Source organism: Acanthochromis polyacanthus, chromosome 17 (genome assembly GCF_021347895.1).
Source record: "Acanthochromis polyacanthus isolate Apoly-LR-REF ecotype Palm Island chromosome 17, KAUST_Apoly_ChrSc, whole genome shotgun sequence".
Classification (NCBI taxonomy): domain Eukaryota; kingdom Metazoa; phylum Chordata; class Actinopteri; family Pomacentridae; genus Acanthochromis; species Acanthochromis polyacanthus.
Window position 1 is genome coordinate 17,884,278 of NC_067129.1, and position 24,327 is coordinate 17,908,604.

The window sequence follows — 24,327 nt, forward strand, 5'->3', positions numbered from 1 at the left end:
GTCAACATCAACCTTTAAAAAAATCTTTTAGAATAAAATGCTGTTGTGTAATTGTTGTTTCATGTCAGTAGCTTTTTGCTGTAATCATTTGTCAGGTGTATTCAGTGCTTCAGTTTTAGAAAATACAGGCTGCACCAGAGTCTGACCACCAAGGACTTCAAAAGTTTATAAAGTAGTTCAGATTATCACAGCACAGAAAGGTATTTTGTAAAGTGTACGAAGCAAAACTGTATCCTTGTAGCTGCTAGAGACACTGGTACAGCTGAAGACTCAAAAATAAGATGAACTCGAATGAAACTGTTTCTTAGACTTGTCTTTCGGGAGGAGAGTTAATCGTTTAGATTGGTCAGCTAATCCGTAAAATACAAGATAAATCAACTGAAAAACTCTTTAGTGGCAGTCCTAGTGTATACCTGCTGACTTCCTTGTTAGGTGTAATTCTAAGAATTTATGACTACAAATATGCTTAGATTTAAATAATGTAGCTTTCCATTCAGAATCCAATTTGGACAATAAATACTAATGGGCAAGAATGAGGCACAACATTAAATATCCAGTAGAAATGGTGAAATGTACAAAGTATACTTTAAGCTATAGGTTCTGCCTTGGATGTTTTACCTGTTTTGTATGTAATGTACAGTAGTCACAGGTACGGTGAGTTGTTTGTCATAGAAATAGAGCGATCTTTAGATGACTGTACTTCGATTTGAATGTGTGCAGTGTGTTTGCTCCCTGTACGATGTCCTCATATTGTACTGCTTATTTTTTCCCCTCTAATCAATCACAGTGTAAACAGCACAAACAAAAGGACTTGCATGCACAGCACCGACAAAGACTGAGTCCGACAGAAATATGTCAAATGAGCATCGTAGGGAACATCAGACGAGTCCACCGTGTTGAAAGTGTGCACGTTTTTCAGGCTTGAATGTGACTAAGAAGTGCCTTATAACTCCGAGACAAAATACATTGTCCTTTTAATCCCCATTTCCATTTGCTACATGTCATACAGTAAGCACATGAACAAGAGAGGGCAACATACAGAGTCCAGTCACTGAGCATATAGAGAGCACTTCCCAACAAAAACACAAAGTCCACAAAGTTCCCGGAGCCGTCTTTGTGGAGGAAGTCTTTGATCTCTCAATGCGTAGGGACATGCAGTGAAATTGCTGGAGAGAGAACACAGTGTGTACAACTCTGCTTGCAGACAGCTGCTAATTCACAGTTAGGTTTGAAAAGTGCACACAAGGTACTGATCCTGTAAATAGCTTGATGAATATAATCTCTACTGTACGTCTTTATAATACCATAACACGTAGTGTTACAGAGCTTGATGTAAGACAGCAGTACTCATTAAATGTAAAAATAAATGACGTGACATATCAATATTCACAAAAACTATTGGAATTGATTTCACAATATCTACAAATTCACAACTTAGTTACACTAATCTGAGCAATTACAAGTGTTGCCATTTAGTTTATTAATTTGTTTAGTTTATCTATTTGCCTACGGCTTTCTACGCATTAGGGGATTTGCATCAATGCTGTAGAGGTTATGTTGTAAAAAACAGAATATTTAATGCTGTACTGAATAGCATAAATATATTAGTATAGTAATAGTCTTAATATACTGTGTTTTATAGGATGACATGTTTCTGCTGAAGTTAACTCTGGCCCTGTGAGGAAAAAACTCACCACATGAATAACGCAGTCATAACCAAACCTAAATGGCAACACAGTAGAGTCCTGTTTATCAAAACCCCTCAGGAATGTTAAAAAATATCTGAATTCCCAGAAACCTTTGTCCTAATATGGCAGGTGTCCATGTATACTCTTCAAAGAACCGTTTTACTACAACTCCATCAATCAGTCATCTATTATTTTTGCACCAATGCATGTTTTGTTTGCCATGGCCATTGAGTTATTAGTGTGAGCTGTTTGAATGACAGTGATTTTACTGTACTTCAGCTGCAGAGGTTTTGGCTTTGTAGCTCTGGAAGTGTTTTCTCTTAATGGCTAAGCACAGACTTTCAAGATGTGTGAACAAAAATGATAATCCTGCATAAGGTACGGCTAATTTTAACAATTTCTTCCAGTTGGTACATGTGTCGTCCAATGCACAGACAGGACTATTACCATACAGAATAAAGGAAGAAATCCATGAAATATTCAAGTGTCGCATCTCTAGTGGAATACGCCAACATCTAAATAAAACTTCTGATGAACCACTTGAGATGGAAAGATGCTGACAAAACTCACTGCCCCAAAGAAGGTTTTTTTTTTTTTTTTTTTTTTGCTTTTCTATAAATATTTTGTTTGTATTCATGGCTTCTGTGAGGAACATTTGTTATCCTAATATGGCTAATTGGACAATTTAAGATACAGAATTTAACAAACATTCACAAATATATATATATAGAGAGATTTTTTTTCACTTTTTTTAACAGGCTCACAAAACAACTTTTGCATTGTTAATGAGGCTGAATTACATCTGTTTTCACTACAGAATACCCATGAGGCTACTGTGTGAATTCATCTTTGGTTACCACATTATACAAAATACTGACATGACAGGAGCCTGTGGGCATTTTAGTAATATTTATAACCAAGACAGTTGTGTCACTTAGAAGAAAAACTGTCTTAAATGCAAGTTATTTTACAAATGCATTTGAAATATTCAGTGACTGCTGCTCAGATCTATTTACCTGCACTCCCTCTATCGCATTACTCAGAGGAATCATACATAAACATTAGTGCTGTGTGTCATCAGATCCCGAATTAGCTGCAGCCAGCAGGCCTAATACACCTTCAGCAGATGTGTATGATAAATAGGTCTGTTTGAGACAAAATGATAAAAATTGAGTCTGAAAAAGGGACAGGGTGCTTCACAGGAACAGTACATCACTTTATGAAATATATTTGATTCAAAAATCCATACTATCTGCAGCAGGATGTTGGTTATTTGCCTGCGGTGTTCAGAAATATGTGGAGGTAATAAATATTGCTAATAAACAGGGATCTGGTTCACTGGGTTTGTAATTATAAATGTCATTTGTCTGTAAAAATTTGATTGGCTAATTTAAGTTCCTCACAATTATATCGGAGAGTTTATAATGTCATACTTTAATATGCCAGTCCATTTGTTGTTAGTGTCAAACAGAAAATGACTTTCCAGGAGATGCTCATTCTGCTCCATTTGTGTTGAAAATGGAAGCAGTTTGTCTACTAAGTCCACGTGCACGAGATGGAGAGTAAACTTCATCGGTCTCCATGGTCAGAACTAAAATAATATTTATAGTTGTGGTCATGCATCTCCATAGATGTATGAAAACTGCCTCCCCTTTCCTCACTTTGTGTTTTTATGTTAACTGAAATGGATGTTGTGCTAGCCAAGTGTACGTGGATACTGAGTGAAACGTGGAATCTGTGTTACACCAAATGAGGGAACACTTTCAGAGCTCTGCCAGCTGTAAAATACAAGCGTCACATCAATATGCTCAAATCATTTGAGTTGAAGTGTGTTTATACAGATGCTGCTGAGGCTATGACTGGGATGAACTATAGAAACACTGATACTAAACCCTATGTCAGAGTGTCGAACACCACTGAAGGTTGCAGACATAGACATGTACAGATTGTCATGCATAAACTTATGACTATTACGTTGTACATGGTTTGTGTAATTAACAAACCTTTTACAGAGGCCACAATACAGTTCACTCCTTCTCCTAGGCTTACTGCTGTAGATGCAGTTTGAGGAGATTGACTGCATTGTGGGTTCTCAAGTACAGTGGTCATCAGAGAGTCTATATTTAAGATAATGGGGGGGGGGGGATCCAGTGTGTTTGGCCAAAAAAGCAGCAGAAAAAGATTTGGAATTACAAAACATCTGTATAAACACAGACTGAATTCAACACATAAGTACAGAAAGTCACCCCAAAATACAGATGTCACTTAACAGATGGAAACAAAAGTTGGAGACACTTAGTGCAACTGGAGACAAACCTGATGTGCAACACAGATCATCACTTTGTGTTGACCAGGAATTTCTCATAGCAATTTAGCTGATCTAATTGATTGTTGGAGAAATCGGGCAATCTTTTTTTTTTTTTTTTTTTTTTATTATCGGTTTGACAGAATTTTGCAGTATTTTCTTCTCCATTAACTATAGTGTCTCTGAAATTTGTTTAGAAATACTGTGTGATTGTGACGTATTTGCCTTTGTTGTCTACAACAAAACACTAAAACAGTACAGCATATGTAGACAATCAAATCAACAACAACATACTTTACACAACAAAATATAAAAGGGGAAGGTGTACAGCATGGCACAAAATCTTGCTGACAACGAGGCAGAAATGCAGAAAAACTAATGAAACTAAATGACTACAGTGACCGATGCAAAGAAAACGAGGAGGTAAAGGCTCCAGGAGCCTCCCACAGTATGCCTTATAAACATAAAGACTGTCTGCTATGATTTAATATGCAATATATCTAGTGCTGCAATTCCAAAGAAAACATACAAGAAACTGCAATCCAGAATTCGACTTCAGTCTGAGGTAATGGTGGTACTTTGTCATGACTGCTCAGCTCACGGAGATACCGCACCAGGAGTCAAAACGTAAATGCACATAATTATTATGGACTACATTAGATCCTTTAATCTCTTTGCTTCCTCTTTTTACAGGCAGAGGTCTGCTAACCTTCCACACTAATGGGCAATTTTACTCTTGGTGACCATGCCCATGGGCTGATGGTCGGTGGGGCACAGCCGTATACTGCAGTGACACCAGTAAATGTTGGCATGTAACATACACATAGACCTTAGTGCATACGTGTGTTGTAAATGCAAGTGTAAGCATGTCAAAGCCTTTTTGTTTATGATGTGTGTATTTACCAAGGCACATAGCTTCTGTCATTGAACATACTCAGCCAGTTAAAACAATAAGAGCTACTGGACTAGAAAATGTACAGGCAGTCCCGTGAGACACTAAAGCAATTCCAGATGATACTGCATTGGGACTGTTGCGATTCAGCGCGAGCTGAAGGCCAGACACTGACGATTATTAATGATGTTCCTATGGAACTATACAGGCCTCCACCAGCTATCAGAGCACAGTAAAGCGACCAGCCAACGGCTCTGCTGGCATTTTCTGATGCATCGCTGTGTGTCTGTGTGTGCATGCATGGTGTCAAAGTCTTATCATTGGTAATGTGCTAGAATGAAAACTTTGAATGCATGCTTGCTCTAACTTATTATAAGCAAAGCGCAAACATGTCAAAACATGGTGGAAACACAATCTGACTACTCTACGAAACGGCAAGCAATCAAGATACAGCAAAGAAACAGTTACTCGCAACAAGGAACAGGGCCAGAGCTAAGTGTGGAGGGGAGAAAAGAAATGCTACACAAACACACTGATGTGAGAATGTGCTTCCTCCGAGGTCCAATACTATATGTGAATCTACTGTATGTTTAAATTTGCCTTCCATCTATACAGACGTGCAAAATATCAAACGCTTAAGAAAAAACAGACACACAAAACATGCGCGCACACACATACACACAATAAGATGTGACGGACTTGGCCTCCTGCGAAGCTGTCTACCTTCCAAACAAAACCAGATCAAGCCTAGCATTTGGTCAAATTCAGTTTAGGTTGTTTGCCTTCATGATAGCGGGCTTTCTGTTGACATACGTGGCCCAATAGCCTAAGTTGAAGATGAAGAACAGAACTGGAAAAATGATGCGCGATATCTTGTCCACTTTGCTGACACGGTTGTAGGATTTCTTGGCCTCTGTGTAGGGGTCATCCATTTTATGCAGATAGGAGTGTTTGGCTGATGCTCCAGGGGCGCTCTTGGAAATGGTTGTTAAACCTTGGTCTTTAGCTACGTTGATGGAATACGTAGTTCCAACAATGTTGAAGGTGTTGTTTGCCTTTTTGGACAAAGTCGCAGATTCTCTTCTCTGAAAAGGAAAAAGGCAGTAAAGTAAAGGTTGTCAGGAGAGAAGCAACAGACTCAACAATACTTCCATTTGAACTCATAAAGAGGAAATAGAAGCAACACCACGAGACACGACACACACAAGAACAAAACAAAAGCCTAACCATATCTTTAATCCTGGCCATGTTAGCCTGAAACGGTTCCTGAAAAGAAAGTAGAAAAGAAAAAAAGTTTACCAATTATATTAAAATTACCCAACTTACAAACTCTATTCATCAGTATCTGCCTGGAAGTACTGTTTTAACATTTTACACTATTAATATTGTCAAATCAAATCTGCATCATACAAATCTGGATTGCAGAAAGAAAAGGTCATGATAAAAAAAAAAAAATCATGACAAAACGATCAGGCTGGTAAAATTAAGAGTGTAGAAAATAGGAACAGTTGGATTTTGCACCATTGCAGAACCGGGCTGGACTGGCATCTGATACTGCTAACGGTAGCAGTAGCAGCACAGAGCAGGATTACAAACAAAGCAAAATAAAAGTGCCTGAAAACATGTCTGACAACTTGTATCAATGAGAGCAGCCAGGCCTCTTCAGGCAAACAGCTTGCGATAAAACAAACACGACAATGGCTGCGTGTAATAAAGCTGGCTGGAGAAACTGCCGTCGTCTTAGTACTAGACAGAAATCATTAGACTGTCTTTCATATTGAAAACGCACTGGGAGACAGAGTTTTATTTGCTAAATTGGTTCTCTCGGATAGCTAAAGTTGCATCACTTGAGGATCCTGTCAGCCTAGCGGAGTACAGTGCACATGGTAGATGTGGGAGAACAAGTAGGGCACTAAGATTGATTACCGGGCAGAGTTTTAGTTTCCTGTGTGGCATGCAGTGTGTGTGTCTGTGCTTTGGTAATTTCCTTCACACCATCCATCCCTACTGTGGCCACTTTAAGGTCTGCAGCGAAACTAAAGCAGTGCGTGTCGAGTAACAGGGTTTCACTTTTAGTGCTCCCTGTTTTCACTTTTGCTTTGAGCCCAGCTTTAATTTTTGCTCCACTTTTTCGGCTTCATTTAATTTTCCTTCCTTTTCCCTTCACTCCATCTTTTTAATTAGCATAACTAATGTCCCCTTCTCCTCTCTTCCAAAATGCTTCACGGTGGATCTCTGTCAGCACACGGCTCGTCACCGAATGTTTTGTTGGCCCTTTATCCTCAACATTCACAAAGACTCACAAATGGAGGCAGGAAAATGGCTTTATATGCGACAAGTCACGAACTGTGTTTGTTCAGTGTCACTGGTATTCATACAACTCACCGTGAGACCTCTTGACAAGCAGTGGAATAATGTCGGCAGTAGGTATCGCAAAGATGTTATTAACTTGCTGTTAAGTTTCAGACTATTGGTCCAAGGTGATGGAAGAAATATGTTTATCGTGATAAGTGTGTTTTCTCCTCAAGTGAGCAGGACAGCAGGATTAGTACCATCATTCAAGCTCCTCTGCAACAGCAGCAAGGCATGCGTGGAACGAACAAAGCTCGCAGACAGTTGATTGCTTTAAACTGAAGAATGGTGAACCACAGCCTCCAGGGTCTACTATCCTAAGTCAATTTGAACAGAGAGAGACGAAGAGTCGCACTGATGCCCCCTGATAACCAGATAGTCCTCCGTGATATTGATTCTTCCACATCTAACACTACTATGAGCCTCCTCCATCACAGCGATGGCTTACGTCAGCAGGAAAAGGGGAATGACTGCTAGAACACGTCATATGACCTTAATCATAGCCCCCTAAGCTCTGCAGTCTTTGGCATTATGGATGTTCTTTGCATGGTAACCTGACAAATGAGCTATACAAAGTAATTTTCTGCTGCTATTTAGCTGGGCTGTAATGGGCAGTAATTTATATGGTCTAATTATTGGGGAAACCGTATGTGGCATCAGGCTGTATGCATGTTTTTATGAACCCAACATGACACAGCACATAATTTACTTCCGGCCAAAGATTCTTGTGCACCATTCAAAGTCATTTGGCTAGCTGCAGGCACAAATACCCCCCCGAATACAATGCATCTATTGACCTTGTCTTTGCTACTTCTGCAAATTGTTGCATCAGAATTTCTTTATGAGTGTGATTAAGTGTCCTGGGGGTAATTGTGCCTTGCTGTGTCCTGCTGTTTGGAGCTCAGTGTGTGCATGTGTGCGTATAACCGAACCTTGTGACAGTCTGTCCCTCTCTAAGATTGGAGATGAGGTGTTGGCATATTTAATAGCCTCAAGTATGTGAGCATGTGGGTGTATGAGTGTACAGACTGTGTATAGGGAGCCACAATGTCCCCGCTCGTGTCCTCGTGTTTGTCTGTGTGTGTGTGTGTGTGTGTTCGAGTGGCACTTGCACTACCAATTTTTTTGCAAATCTGGTAGTTGTAGAGGTGGCCTCAGCTTAAACTCATCACAGCAGGTTGTGTTACAGACTACCTGTCAGACGGTGTTAATTAAACATGCTTTGCAATCCCAAAACGGAGAAAATGCTGGTTTTGCCAAACACTTGCTTCCCTTTTATGTGTTCCTGTGTTATTTTTTTCTTGTTTCTCCTTTGCCCCCCTGTTGGTTCCTTGCTCCTTTATTTCAGATTAATTTCTTAACAAAACACAACACTTAAAAACAAGTCTCTGCTTTTCTGGAGGTAATTGTGGTGCTTTTCACAACTTCTACTGAAAAGCAGCACTGTTATACTGCAGACTATAAAACTCTGCATCCAGTGATGATGGAACCAACGGGCAGTCATACAATGGTTAAAGATGGTTAGTCAGGTATTTACAGAGCATTCACAGATCCTGTGCACAACTCCCAAACTGCTTGCAGACTCATCAGAGCTGCTTTGATTAATATCAAAAATGCTTGATATTTACAAGTTAAAATCTGGCTTGTTATGATTAACCTACTACTGCCAGAAGCAGCAGCTGCTGTGTGCCAATCAATGCTGAACAATCTAGCTCTCAAGGCCAACATTAGCCAACCACAGATATTAAAACTGATAGTTAAAATTTCACCCCCAGTTCTCACTAAAGAATAAACAACCCACGTTGACCGCATCTTCCATCTGTTTTCTCATCCAGACTTGTTTAACTTTCAGCTTTAGTTTTCACTGTAAAGTATTATTAGTGTTGCACCACATGAGCTCACGTGCGGCGGAGCATTGCTCCCTGTAGCACGATAATCTTAATATCCTGTAGTGTGTGATGTGCCATTATTTTCAAATCATGTAGCGTGTGCATGTCGGAGATCAGAGAGAAGTATATCTGTGAAGTTCCTCTTCATGTGTGATGCAACCTGATTCTGAAATCTGTGAGGATTTCAAAACCCCTGTAGTGTGAGCCCGGCTTTAGGGGAAGCTTCCCAAGCATAACCACTTCAAACAAAACAGGTGTGAAAATATTCTCATCACAAAAGGTAATGACAAGATGCCTCCAGAAATGACAGCTCAACTTTGTTTTTTCCACTTGAGTACATCAAACTTCCAGAATAAAGTTTTGCTTTGCCATCACACAACATTGGAAACTTCCCTGTTGTTCAATAGCTTTGTAATACTGACAAAACATGGAGAGGACTGATGACAGGCTCAGAAATTACTGTCTTCAAATGTCTGTAGATCATTTGGGCTGCAGGTGCAGATACATGTGAAACTATGATCACTCTTTGTCTCCAGCAGAGAAACTCGTACACCATCAGCCAGTGCTGGTGCCTCTGCAGATGAAAACAGCACATAATTTCTAACACTGTAGTGTCCAATCATGTGTCACGGAGTGCCATGAATGCGCACGCTTTCATTCCAACCAAACTCCCCACCGGCTAATTTCTGTAATAAGCACACCTTCAGCCGGCGAGGGGAGAGCTAATTAGATAGATCGCTTGTCAAACACAGTGTTAGGCGACAGAAAAGGAAGAAAATGGCAAAGAAGCTCCATAACCAGCAAAGCAAATTAGTGTGCATAGACTTGTCTACAGCTCACCATTTCAGACCAAAAAAAGCAGCAGCCTGGGGGTGATGAAGTCATCATTTGGTTCCGGTAGAAGGGGTGGCTGAAACCCTACCTCTGATGACAAGAGACCGTATTTTCAAAAAGAAAGGCCTATCTCCCGAACACTTATCTTTCAATTTTCCTCCCCCGCGCTTGTTTTGTCCTTAACAAAAGGATAAAGTATATGCAGTCTGATCGTCTTGCTTTCCAGTAGCTCATTCTAGCAGGGAGTGTGATGGGAGTGCCATGTCTCCCTCTGTGACCCCATTCTTTTTTATCTGTCATGACAACTGCATGCTCAGCACAGCCCCTGAGAACGCAGTCCCGGCTGTTGCCATTAAGACGAGCCATCAAAAGGGGGGGAAAAAGGAAAAGCAAAAACCCTCCACTCTGCAGCAATTTAACTCTGCAAATTATCCCCGCCGACCGAAAAGTTCTGTGGCAGCAGTATGCATTTCTGCCAATCACTCCGAGGACCAAATGTCAAGGTACAAAAAAATTGGGGAGGCTGTTCTGATTGTGTCAAACAGTTTGTACATTAGTAGCAGAAATTGTGTTTGTGGCACCGTCTGTCACAGAAGAAATAACTTTCGCCTTATTTCTAATTCTGTGGCTGGTAGAAGTGTTACTAGCAACAGTGTTTACCTCGACGCTATTTGCCATTATGATGCTTCATGTTTCATCTGATTTTTATGATTTGGAGACATCCCAGGAGGCCATCTTTTCACTGTGGCCACTGTTAATATGCTGTCAACAATTCGGAATATAAAATGCTTGAAGAATTCCATTTCAGCTTATTGTTTCTGTTGTTAATTATTGTCTTGTGCATTTCCTAAAGTCTGTTTAGTTTTTTGGATTTTTCCCTTTCCTTTAGTGTTATATAGTATGTAAAACATCTGCAAACTTAAAAAGCCCCTAGTCCATGCCAAAGGGAGTTTCTCTCTCTCTCCCAGAAAATACTGTTCCTTACCTACCTGAAAGGTCTGTTTTGAAGTCCGGGCTTTTCTTTTATTACTTATCTGCATTACCATGTAACACGTTTTCATAATGTTTGCCTCGCAGCAAGTTTCGCATGCTCTCAAACAAAGAATGAGCAGCTTCTGCTGTTATTTCCCCACAACAGCCACTACTGCTTGGAGTACATCCCCATGCTCAGAGAGCTGACATTATGGTACATAGGTGACCAGTTGACCAATCAGGGCAGACTGGGATTCTCAGGAGGGAGGTCTTAAAGAGACAGAAGCTAAAATGCAGCGTTTCAGACTGAGAAAGGGGTGCTACAGCAAAGTACAGTATGAGAGAAACAATGTGTTTTTTGAACATTAAAGCATGGAAACATATTTGAGCAGACCTCAAAATTACAATTAGAAACCTGTAAATGTGCACAATATGGATTTTTTTTAAAGGCATGTCATGCATCAGGCTTGTACCTTTTAATCTGGGGCTCATACAGACATATCTTTACATGATTTACAGCCCATAACCGTTATCTTCTACTGAAGTTATTCTAGGTTTTTATGCGGCTTGGCCCGTCTGTTGTAGCTCCTACCCCACTTCCTATGTGCCCCTGTTCTGACTCGCTGGCTCGGAAGTTGCCCCTCAGCCAGCAGACTTCCACAGTCTGTCAACAAACAGTTGTGTGATTCCACTTTTTTTCCTCATTCTGTGCTCAAAATGTCCGCTTCTTCAACACATCTGAACAAGATCAAGCCCAAATCCAGTCCGAAATATGTAACTGCACAACACTAACAACCCACTGACCTTAGCAACAGCCTTAGCAACAAAAGACAGCTGTTTGTAGACATGCGTGAAAGATCTGGAGTAAATTTAAGACAAATGGAGGAAACATTCTGAACAAGGCATTCAGAGGAGGATGAAGCTTGAGCTTTTGAACTGCAGCAGGCTTTCCTCCATATATTTTCTTGAAGTTAAAGCTTTGACCATGTATAGCATGAGCATCTGACATAGCATTATATAAGTTTTAAAAAATTGCAAAACGCACAATTTACACAATATTTAACCTCAATCAGGCTTATGTGGAAATGAAAGAAGAATATAAAGCAAAGTCATAAAGATAAATAAATTTTCTGCACAGCCTCAGGTTGTGCTTTAATTTACCTCATCGTTTCTGTGCTTGCTCTGATACTACCCCATGCTGTTTATCTTTATTTATTCGATGTGAGTTATAAAAAAGCACCGAAATTACAGTAAATCTAAGCGCTGGGGGTTATCATGAGAATCACAACAGACATTATTTATGTGATCGGATACAGAGAAGAGCAACTTGTTTGGACTATTGCAACCACATTTGACTTGTCCTTTTAAATGGGGTGAAGCAGAGAAAACTTCTTTGTGCTGAAATACCAGATACCCATTTGTATGTCTGCTTTCCTACCTTACTGTACATTTACTCTCTTCTGTGCCCTCATAAACAACATACCAACAGCCAGCACAAATGACAATTTAAAAGTCTTTAAGTTGTGATTTACCAGCTTCCTTACTCAAAATACCTAGGTGATTTAATTTAAAGACTGCACACTCGCTAAATAAACAGTATCCCTAAAACGTGTAAATCTTGCTGTAAGGATACAATTTTTTAGTGGGACAATGAGCCGCACTGACTTTAGGATGGGAGCTGAACATATGCTGCCATCGTAAATCAGGGCCAATGTCTCTGGGAGTTTACCTCTGTTTCTTCTCACTGTTCCGCCCCACTGTCCCTGTTCCATTTGGCTGGTAATGAATAAATAAAAGGTCTCTTTATAGTCTTTATGGAGTACTCCGGGCTGCGTTAAAGAGGGAACTTTCTATCAGTGTTTCCAACGTGCAATTTCCCCTCATCACTCCTCCAGTGTAAAATGATGAATTTCTGAGCAGCTTGAAGCATTTTTGATCAAAAAAATGATGATAATCGGCAAGAAAAGTGTCAAGAGACTCTGTTCAGAAAAAATGCTTTGCATTTCGTTTTTTGCGATGACAGTATTTGTGATTGTTAACGCTGATGTGCTGTGATGAATCGCAAGTGTAGGCGAGACATTTCCATTAATTCTTTTTTAAAATATGAATCTGTTTTAAACAAGTGTCACTCACCCTTATTTCCATGCCCTCTTTTTTCCCATCCCATGCCCAGCTGCGCTTGGTGAAGTAGTTGACTGTGGCAAACTCAATCAAGGCAGAGAAGACAAAGGCATAGCACACAGCCATGAACCAGTCCATGGCAGTGGCATAGGCCACCTTAGGGAGGGAGTTTCTAGCACTGATGCTCAGGGTGGTCATGGTTAGGACAGTGGTGACCCCTAAGGACAGAATGGAAAGATCAGTAAAGTTCTTCTTTTTAAAGACACACTTGCAGGAAAGTTTTTACAACTTGAGTCAGATTTGGCCTTGGGTTTTGCCATCAAAGATTTCAGTAATCATTACTCTTAATGTGTCAGTTTCTCTTGAGATCTAGGAGAAAAAAAGTTGTGTGAAACTTAAAGAATGTGCTATGATTAAAACACTACAAAAAAAAAATCTAATCTAAACTACGTTTTGAGCTTAAGATTACATTTAGGTAGCAGCTATGAAAAAAAAATTGTGGTTCACTGCATTGCAGAGCTTTACATAACCTACTGTAGGAAATCAGAAAGTTGAGCCTGATACTGCTGACACAATTCAGTGGTGCATAAACATTGCAAGTATAGTGGGTCAGTCTTGTAGGTTAAAACTACAAGGAGCTAGCCTTCTTGGTGCAGTGAACCGTTATAAGGGATGTTTCAGGCTGCATTTTTGTCCAAACCATTTAATGCATGTGTTTCTGGCATCAATACAGTCCCTTGTAATACCAAGTTGTAAAACAAAAATCTTTCCTTTGGCTTATACAGAAACAAACACATACTGTGGTCCTGCAAACGTTTAGTGCAAGCAGACGCCGTTGCAGGATTGTGTGCAAAGGTTATCTTCGGTAAAAATGGCAAATTACCCACCATGTTAAAAGTGAACAGCAGACGTCCGTCCGCTAAAATTAATTAATTTGGAAATGAATCCCCTGATGTAGAAATTTCGCAGCTCATTTCACATTCCAGCCTTAACAGTCAGTGTTGCTTGGAATGAAATGTGACTCGGACAATGGGTGCCCATCGAGCCAGATAAAAATCACGTCTCCAGCCTATCTCATCTGATATAGGATGGATACATAGGAGACTTTAAAAAGGAATGTTGTGCTGGAGAGCAGGGAGGTCACAGGTGAGGAATTAGAAATTATGACCTAAAGATTAATCTCAAGGCTAGAAAGTGATAGATTTTTCAGGTAATGCATTTTGTATAACTTGATCATGTTCTACCATTTAAACTGTGTGCCATGTTTCACTTTAACTGGCATATTAGCTGCACAGAAAGTAGTCTGTATTAGCTCAGGGATTAATTGCTGTCAGGTAAGATGAGGACAAGGGGGTGCTTGAAGTAACAAGATGTCAGAAATAAAATCCAAGTGTAAATCAAGAAGTATTTAATCATGCCTACAAAATACAGCTTGAAAGCCTACAATGGAACAGAACAGCTGCTAATGACTGTTATGATATAAAGCTGAGAACTCAACAGGAAGACTGATCAGTGTGATGGTGAGAACATGAAGTACAGCCCTGATTGGAACTGTGTCCTCAACAGTTATGTTTCAATCATTCCCTTCAGAAAACAACACTGATTGCAACTACTCTCTGATGTGAAGGAAATTGTGCTCTAGAAATTGAGTTTCTTATGTAACTGAAATGATTTTCAGACGACTGTTCCAGGGGACATATTTGGAGATGTGCTTACTCAGAATTCGTAGGTACGGTGAGCTGGAACATTTTAATATCCCAAACAGCTCTTTGCTTTGCATGCTCTTCAACGCCTATTGTACAATGCATGCCGGTTCACGTACACGTGCGCTTCATTTTCAAATCAAAATGCTAATTATTTAAGAAGCACAGGTTAAAGGGCACTCTTACAGATGATGCAACACAATAGCCACAAATAAGGGGAATGGAAAATTAGATTTCATTTCCGAGTGTTAGGTGATCTAAGGAGACGCAATGTTCTTAACATGAATTGCCATGGACAAATTGAGCCCATTATAATTCATAGTACAAATGGAGAAAACATGATCAAGTGTGATGAGAATAGTTGCATATTAAATTGAATTAGTGTTGACTATAAATAATATCCATGAACACTTTGGAAATAAGGCTTTCTAACCAAAGACATTTGTTGAAATGTGTTGGTGCCTTCTGGAATAACGGTACCACTGTCACTAAGACTAAATAATGAGGATTTAATTTAATGTTTTCCTTATAACTGATCTGTTGTTGCACTGCTGTCAATGTGCAGTCCAACAGTTGGTGAGAATCCATGGTAACGTAAGTAGGATAATCTTAGTTGTTAAAAACGGATGTTAGATTTTGTCTATAACACCTAGTACTCTCAGAAGAAACTCTTCCAACCAGTTGAACATCCTCATCAAGAGATGCAGCACCTCATCCATCAACCGCCACACTTTTCCTGAGTCATATTTTCCGACTTTGTTTCTACTAATCCTTAATTAATTAGAGTTTGCAGTTACAGAGGTAGGATCAAGTCAATACTGTGATAAAAGCCTTGGAAAAAATAAATTACTTTGCATGCTCATGTGCACCCGAATGCACCAAGCTCTGTTTCATACATTATGTTTAGAATTAGAACTTTTCGTGCAGAAACATTTTTTTTTTCCCCCTTAAAAGCCCTTCAGTTGTTTTGCAGTTTACTGATGGTGTGAACAAATGCAGCTCTCCACATTTGTTTTGTTCTTACCTTGTACTTTAAAATCCCCCCTCCACAAATTATCTGAATCATTCATTGAATTTGTTCGGTCGGATTCAAAACGTAAGATGGCACTCACCAAACACAGTGCGCGCAGGAACCGATTCTCTGTTTAGCCAGAAGGAGACCTGAGACAGTATGACAGTCATGATGCACGGAAGGTAGGTTTGAATCACAAAATAGCCAATTTTCCTTTTCAAATGGAAATATGTTGTCATCACTACATATTCTCCTGAGGGAAAGGAAAGACAAAGAGAGAGAGAAGGGAAGAGAAGACAGGGTCATAATTAGTAGTACAGCTATGCCCAGCTGGGAGCAACACAAGTTCAAATATTCCGAGATGGATTTATTAAGTAAGATCATTAAATGTACACTTGGATCATCAAAGTAGCTCATGAGGATTATCGCCAGTCCCTTAGAGGAGCAATTAAACTGTATGAAAACATAGAAAATGTTGGCTAAACGACACCATGTGCTCAAAATTATTCCACAGAGAATGTGATGTGAATTTTACATAAAAAATGTTACATGGCTGACCTCTATTTAAGTCAGTTTACACTAGGACATATTCATAAAAGTACAAGAAAGAATGGAAATGAAAGAAGTGGAAGGTGACATCGCAAACTTCAATGATTTTGATACAAATCAGGTGATGCTGAAGTTCTATTGAAGGACAGAGTTCACGGCAAAGAGGCTCCTGTGCAGAAACCAAGGTGAACTAAGCCATTTTTCTGTATTTTATAGGGAGACATTTACAAAAAGCTGGATTTAACTTTTATTTATCACTATTACAATCATCCGTCCATCCATTCTCTACACACCGCTTTATTCCTCACTAGGGTTGCGGAGGGTGCTGGAGCCTATCTCAGCTGACTCTGGAGAAACTATTACAATCAGTGCAAGCATTTGTGGCCGGAGACCCCTTTGGATCGGTTTGCTCTTCAGAGTCGCTTGGCTTCGATAAGGATATTTTGGTAAAACCAATATTTGTAAATCTGCCATGTCTGTTTTGACACATCTATGCTGACTAGGCCTGGGAGATAAAACGATATCAACAAAAGACATTTCATCAAGAGCACTGATTGCTCGACATTTTCACTATAATGCGTTCGATGCAAAACCAACTTGACAGTAGATAACAATAAATTTAAGTTGCATCACCAAATGCCCCATATACTCCTCTCTGGTTAATAACAGCCTCATATCCCTTGGTACTGAAGTCCCTTCGCCAACCACTGCTCTCCCTGTTGGTTCTATGGTATTGTACTCGCTGCAGCTGTATCACCCCGGTGGTGGAGGCTGCAGCCGGAGACGACCAGTGGTTCCCCTCAGAGATGCACTGGCCTAGGCCTGGGATCTTTCTTCGTGGAGCTTGCATTTTCTCCCTGTGCATGTGTGGGTTTTCTCCAGGTACTACAGCTTCCTCCCACAGTCCAAAAACATGCTCAAGTTAATTGATGATTCTAAATTGTCCGTAGATGTGAGAGTGATTGTTTCTCTATATATAGCCTTTTGATAGACTGGTGACCTGTCCAGGTTGTCCCCTGCCTTCGCCCTAAGTCAGCTGGGATAGACTCCAGCCCCCCTGTGACCTTAATGAGGATTAAGCGGTGTATAGATAATGGATGGTTAGATGTTTTCAGAGGAGCCTGTATCCTTTTATGAGGAGTCTGGCTCCCTTATAGTTGGTACCGTGAAACTACATGTTGGAAGAAACCTTGCCTTGAGGTGTAAAGAAATCTCTCTGAACATCATTAAGGACAGAAAGATAAAACAATCATTTTAAAATAAAAAAGAGGTAATGTATATTCTTCTAGGATGAGCAAAAGGAACATTCTACCAAACATCTTTCTTCATTTGCAAATAATCATCTGTATCTCGTCCGTTCACTTTCAAAAGTTTGCTTTCTTCTTTGTGGAGGTCTGACTGCAGCTGTCCCAGAGGCTCTTCTTCAGAGTCGACTTTCAAGCTAATGCCAAGCCATTGATTTTTAAAATGTAGATTTTCTGTGGCATATTCCTTTAAATGCACATTTACATTTTCCTATGGATGTGAAGAACCTGTACCTGCGTCAGTCTAACCCCTTGATATTTGCCACTGACTGCAGCAAATGGACAAATTCACTTTTCCCCTAAGCACCAGCTCACATTGCCATGTCTGCAATCTGTGTTGCAAAGATATGAGAAAAACAGCCTTCCATTCCCCGAGGTGCTTTTTCTGAGCAGATTCTGACCGCAGCTGTACTGGCTCAAATCCTCCCATTCCCTCAACTCACTGTAGTCCATTAGGTTTAAATTTTAAAGCAATACGATTTTCTGATGTCCATAAACTGAAATTGTTTATGAAAAGAATCCCATTGACTCCACCTTGAATTTTGGTTCTTGCCGGGCCTTTAAAATACCGCTGCTATTCTCTTGACTTAAGTTCAAGCCACCAAACAGCACAACGATAAAAACGGGCTCAACGAGAGCATCCTCTGTAGAGTTAAACAAGAACTATTATTGCAACAACACACTTCTTGCTTCCTAGGAAAACAGAAGACTGAGCGTGCCATCTAACAAAGTGCTTTCTAGTGTTTTAGTCTCCAAACACAACTGAAGTCTGACAGATGTCTGTGACTCTTCAGCTCACCTCCTGAGAGCTGCACGAGCAAACGGCATCTCAACACAGAGGTTAAATCTCTCTAAATGGGAAACCAGTGTGGCTCAGTTGTAAGCAATGCAATCTTTCAGTGATTACCAACTACCCTACAGAAACGACCTTTTATCTTCGCTTTTGCATTTGAGTTCTTCAGCACTTTATCCCGTCTTTTTGCACTGCTGCCTAAAGCTGATTGATGTTAGATGTGCTATATTGGTGCAATGTGCCTGAAAGATGATCATATTTCAAAACACTCCGTAACTCATTTTTAAAAACAATTTCTTGTACATGACAGTAATAAAAATACAGCACATTCTCTGAGGTAGTTGAACTCTTATATATTGATATAGTTGCTGTAAATAGTGTCATTGCTGCTATATGTGAGTATCCAGCTCCTACCTGGTTATTTCAGTGCTACCATAAGCTTTAAGTCCTCCAGTGGAGAAATAACAAAGTGATTCGTGTGTGACAGATAAAAGGATTCCGCAAACGTTTTGAAGACGAAATTTTAAGATGAAATGAATACATAATCAAAAGCATGCGCTAGAAGATATTCCCTTTAATTTTGTGGTTATTAAAGTTGACTCTGGGCTATAGCCCAAAACAGACTGTTAATAAGACTTTCACCTCTGGCACACCTCTTCATAATATCTTTGTAAATATGCTGAATGGTTGCCCTGAAAACTGATAAGTCATCATTTTCTCAATGGACCACAACAATTGAAGCTGAAATCAAAATGACACTGGAGAAAAGTGCAGACTGCTGCTGTATGAAAGCACACAAGTGCCAAATGTCAACGTAACACAGAGAAGCCAATTTAATGTACTACAAAATATGCGCAGAAAAACTAATCAGTTTGTATTTCAAACGTAGGAGTTCTATCCCACAACACACTAATTTTCTTTCACTGCTTGGAGTGTCCAACAAAATAGAATTTCGTGCGTGAAACTACTATGAAATTTTTCTTGGCTGACCAGTCTGTGCACGCTGCAGGCGGCCAAGCTCAGTGCGGTGTGATGTTTGCCTTAGGCCCTAACCTTTTGCCTGTTCCAGCACACCAAATCTGATTTAATTTGAAGTATATTTTATGCTTCTGTCTGGGCTGAGAATGGCGTATAGTGTACCTGTGCTGGAACTGATGGTTTCTTTGCCAATAACGTGTCCCAGTAAGTCATACTGGTTCAGCCTGGAGCCGTCCTCCGCCACGGAGACAGACTTCTCGTCCTCCTGGGTCCACAGGTAGATCACCTCGTTATTGGTGTAAGCATCTGGGCAACAGGGAGAGGGAAAAACGCAGATCAAAAATAAAAACATGACTGTTTGTCTCATGTCTGTTTACACTGTATAATAGTTGAGCAACATTTGCTTTGGCAAAAAGGCTGAGAAGCAAAGTTTACTATTGATTTCAAGAAAAAAGGATTTAGTCATTTTAATACTGTGGTGAGAAAGTGATTCTTAGTTAGTATACACAGTATTGATTAGAGTGATGGATTGTCTGAGGCTTATTCTGATATCACATTTCTCATTCATTGGAAATTCCCATCGATATTCACTTTGTGGCCATGTTATGTCTCTAAGGATGGCAGCATTGGCCCGTTGTGATAGCTCAGCTGTTGAGACTGACGCATACCAACAACTGTGTGACGCATTGGAAAATCCGTAGATATTCATGATCCCCAGAACCCAACTACTTTGGCAATGCAATGACTTTTACTCTGGTGCCACCAGCATATTAGCATTCTTAATTATTGAGTGAAATATTTTAAACAAGATAGATCAGTAAATATGATAACAGGTTGGCAAATGTCTGGTTGAGACATTTATGGTTCCCATGCGATGCATCATTAATGTATTTCTTTCATTTATCAGCAAGTCCTTGCAACACTGACGGCATTCCCATCAGCATCCCTTTGTGTCGTAATATTAGCATACTAACACAGTCTCCCATTGCTCTCATAGATTCTTAGGGTGTGCTCCAATACTACGCCTCACATACCAGGATGTCCCCTGTAAACTGTGAGATTGACTGATTGTGATTGAACAGTTTGTCTCCTGCAGTTCTGTCTGCTGTTCTTCTCTGTTTTCTTAATCTTTCTCTCTTCTGTCACATTTATTGCCCACTAAGGCCCAGATTTTAAAGCATTATTTCTTATTGTTTTCCAGACACTGTTTGAGTTAATGTGTGGCTGCCTCCAAACTTATTTGCTAGCTGTTAGCGTAGCCTTAGCCAGTGTGAAAAGGCTGTGTGTCTTGTTGAGTTTTCGCAGATTGTATCCCCTCTAGAGAGACATAGCTGAACAACAGAGTGACTACAGACAGAGAGAAGCAGCTGCATCAGCCCCATAGTAGCGCCTTTAATTTATTGATAATCTGAAATAAAAATAACGAATCAGGAAAATGCTGAGTATCGGTACTGATCATTGGCCAGTCTGATAATTGGTCTATTCTTCATTACAATATGCCCTATTCATATCTATACTGCATGCAACACTATGGTACTTTGTAAAGGCAGCTTCAGTATGTGCTGAAATGAAAAAGTGTGCGATTTGGAATGCAGGGTAGCTCTTGTTTTTACCTACATGTTAAATACATAATTTCTTTTTTTGATTGTACTCTCTTGCAGATGTGCTCATGGACAGCTGTAGGCACCACAGATGCAACTCATTTCTATACTCTGGAATTGAAGTAATGCCCACATACACACTGCAATACAGATACTGTTTATCTGAAATCAGCATATGCTGGCTAACAAGGTCCAGTTAATGTCTCGGTTTAGCTCCGATATGCAGTAGAGTGACGTTCCTCGTTTTGATTGTGTTTAAACTTCGGCCGTCATGCTTGAAAGTTTCTGTTCGGCAGCAAACGGCATGAACATACTTTGTAACTTGGTTTGTTAAATGCATAGACTTTTAAAGTTCTTCATCTTCAAGGGACATTTTACTTCAAGCCAGTAGTAGACTTTTTTTGCTATGCTGACTGTTATCCCCTCGGATCATATTTCTAGTATGGAGTGCAGTCCTCTGAAGTTTTTCCAGGTCAGGAGAGGTGCCTAACACCTGCAGAGTACAATCACCACTGTTTCTGCAGTGTGATTTTTATATTAAACTCTGTTGTGTTTTTTTTTTTTTTTTTGTGACCATCTGTATCAACTTACAACTTCCAAACTTCAGAGGACAGGCGTGCGCGTCCATTGGGAAATCCTCCAGGTGCATGGGGCACTCGGCATGAATGGTCAACCTGAAAGAGCAGAGGGAGAGAAAACGCTCAACCAGTCAGCCTGCAGTAGAGTTGAGGCAGCTGCAAACGCATCTTGGTAAATCTCCAGAAACATCATACGGCGTGCATTTTCAGAAACTAAAGTTCATAGTCAGACATCACACACCAAGACATTGACATTCAGACAAATCCAAATGTAGAAACTGTAAATGCTTTAACACCAGAGTGCATGTAAATATGTTTGAATAAAACTGAAGGGAGAACCGACTTTGCTCTCTATTTTCTCCCTCCCATTCTGTCAGTGTTAATGACAACTCGGCTGACTGGCAAAGAAAAATCCTCCCGAGAGCACCAGAGTTTATTTGGTCAGATGGCCGAGCCACAAAATGCACTCTGCAAGTAAACAGTGAAATGGTGCATATTATTTCACTCATACATGTTTAATCAACATAGGGATTACATTTGCTGAGTTCAAACAAAACAGCAACCCATAAAACCATTCTTCAGTGGACTGAGTTCCTCATAAATGGACCACAAACTGGGTTATTGTAACTCAGTTACAACATTTATAGTCCACGCATCAATTCAAAACGGAGTTATTCGAAAAACCAGGATTGGAACGGAATAACTGAGCTAGCAAATGCGGTTAGTTTGTGTAATTCTCATTTCTGAAAGATGTTTGCTCAACTAAATGTTGCTTGCTACACAGCTGCAGTTTTTTTTTTTTTGCTTTCATTAGATAAAGTTCATATTTTGTGTCTTGGTAGCATGTACAGTTTTCAGTGAGAACACTGATATGCTATGATTAATCAAGTGTTGTAATGAGTAGATTCCCCGTGTGATTCTTCTTGCAGCCTCAGCATTAAAACTTGTGAGATCACAGCCTGCATCTACAGACAGATTTATTGTTTCTTAGTAGCTCTTCGTGTTGCATTTACAACCACCTTGTGCACGCTATTTTTTTTCTTTTCTTTTCCCCACCCTTGTGGTTTCCTTCTGGTGCTGCCTCATTACTGAAAAGTGGCTCAGTAACTACGCAAATTAATGCAATACAACATAAATCAAATGTGAGCATCGCGCCACTGCATATCATACAGCACTTAAACCAGCATCTAATTGATGCCATTCATCTCATTCCTAAGCTGTGCTGATGTTCTGACAAAAACAAAGGCAAAAAAATGATTGAAGATAACAGAATCAGAATTACTCTGATCAGCCAGCTGTCTTTGTGCAATGACAAAACTTCATATCAGGTACATTACAATCATATCATCTCCGTGAGGCAGTACTTTGGCACAGCAAAGCCTTGAGAAAGATGTGTTCAGCATTCTAAGGCTCTCACAATGACAATGCTAACATGCTGATTTTTTTTTATACAAGTAAGATGTTTATCATATTCACAAGATAGTTCTACATTTCCTAATTATTATTAAACATTTAGTACAGCTGAAGGTGACAGGAATGTCACTGGTGCAGGAATATGCTTATGTGATGGACAAATTAAGGAGTTGAGCTGATGGTGAAGCAAGGCGACAAGTTAGACCTCTAACAGAAAATTCTATTTATTAACCATGTCCTGTCCATGTTTTTATATTTGCATAAATACATATCATGAAAGAAATAAGCTGTCAACACCATGGTTGGGCATTTCTGCACTTAAGTACAGTGATTGCAAAAACACAGATTCAGACTGTCAGGGTTTCATCTGTAACCAATTTAATGAATCAATTCTATCAACATAAGATATCTTCAGAAATAATTTCAGGCCTGAACATGTAAGACGGAGGTTCTCCAATATTTCAGCTTGGCATTGTGTAGCATAGAGTACTTTAACGGTGTTTGAGGGAAGTCGTAGGTGAGCTGGTGTGCTCAGACTGCAATATGAGGAGGGTTGGGTGGAGACTTCACAGATCAATATATTCTAAAGGATGTAGGACGTGTATCTGAGATTAGTTTTTAAGAATTTAATCAATGATCGCAGATGGACCTAAAGGGGGGAGTAAATTATTATAATTCCTCCTGAGGGAGCTTTCATGTGCATACTTAATGTCATAGCAAAGACTTGTTACTAAAACGCTGAGGTACCAACTTTGTGGTGCCTCTGCTGAAAAGTCAGGGGGCTCACCAAAGTCAGCAAGATTCATCCTCTGGGGACAATGAATGCCTGTACAAAATTTAGTTGGAATCTCTGGAAAATATATAATACCTCAGTCTGGACAAAAATGGTCGATAAGTTGGCATTGCTGTCTCTGGGTATGCTGTTCATTTTTTATAGTCTCAGTATAAAACATGTATTTACAAACCAGCAGTGGAACAATAAAAGAAAAAGAGAACGGAGTCAGTGTTTTAGGGTAGCATTAACTTGTTGTATTGCTTCTACAGTTGCACAGCATTGATTAAGTCGTGCATTACTGGTCCAGTGACCCCTGATTTTGTTGAACGCACATTCATCACCGTGGGTATCCCTCGATTTGGCTGTACAGTTGTTTGTTTTGGACGGTTTATGAGCTGTTAAGTCCAGATCGGGAAATTTTAAGAATAAGTAAATTCTTGCAAAAGGTCTGAACCACAAACATACACCACTGCCTTCGAGGAGGACATTTTAAACTATTCATAAATTAATTTCGTCTATCGGGGAAACAGAATTGCTGCAGACACCATGAGGAGTTTGAGTTAAATTG

General features: G+C 39.8%; 1 protein-coding gene across 3 annotated transcripts in view; it reads right to left on the reverse strand.

Annotated features, from left to right (window-relative positions):
- Positions 1-957: 957 nt before the first annotated feature.
- gabra3 (gamma-aminobutyric acid type A receptor subunit alpha3) overlaps positions 958-24,327 on the reverse strand; it is a 105,874-nt gene continuing 82,504 nt past the window's right edge. For 2 of the 3 annotated variants that reach the window (XM_051937861.1, XM_022206543.2), the window contains 6 exons: positions 21,585-21,667; positions 19,555-19,698; positions 15,869-16,021; positions 13,066-13,271; positions 6,113-6,151; positions 958-5,970 (listed from right to left, as the gene is read on the reverse strand). In XM_051937861.1, the coding sequence (XP_051793821.1) occupies positions 5,650-5,970; positions 6,113-6,151; positions 13,066-13,271; positions 15,869-16,021; positions 19,555-19,698; positions 21,585-21,667 (946 nt within the window). In that variant the 3' untranslated portion in view covers positions 958-5,649. The remainder of the gene's footprint in view (positions 5,971-6,112; positions 6,152-13,065; positions 13,272-15,868; positions 16,022-19,554; positions 19,699-21,584; positions 21,668-24,327) is intronic. The other variant, XM_022206544.2, reaches the window with a different exon arrangement.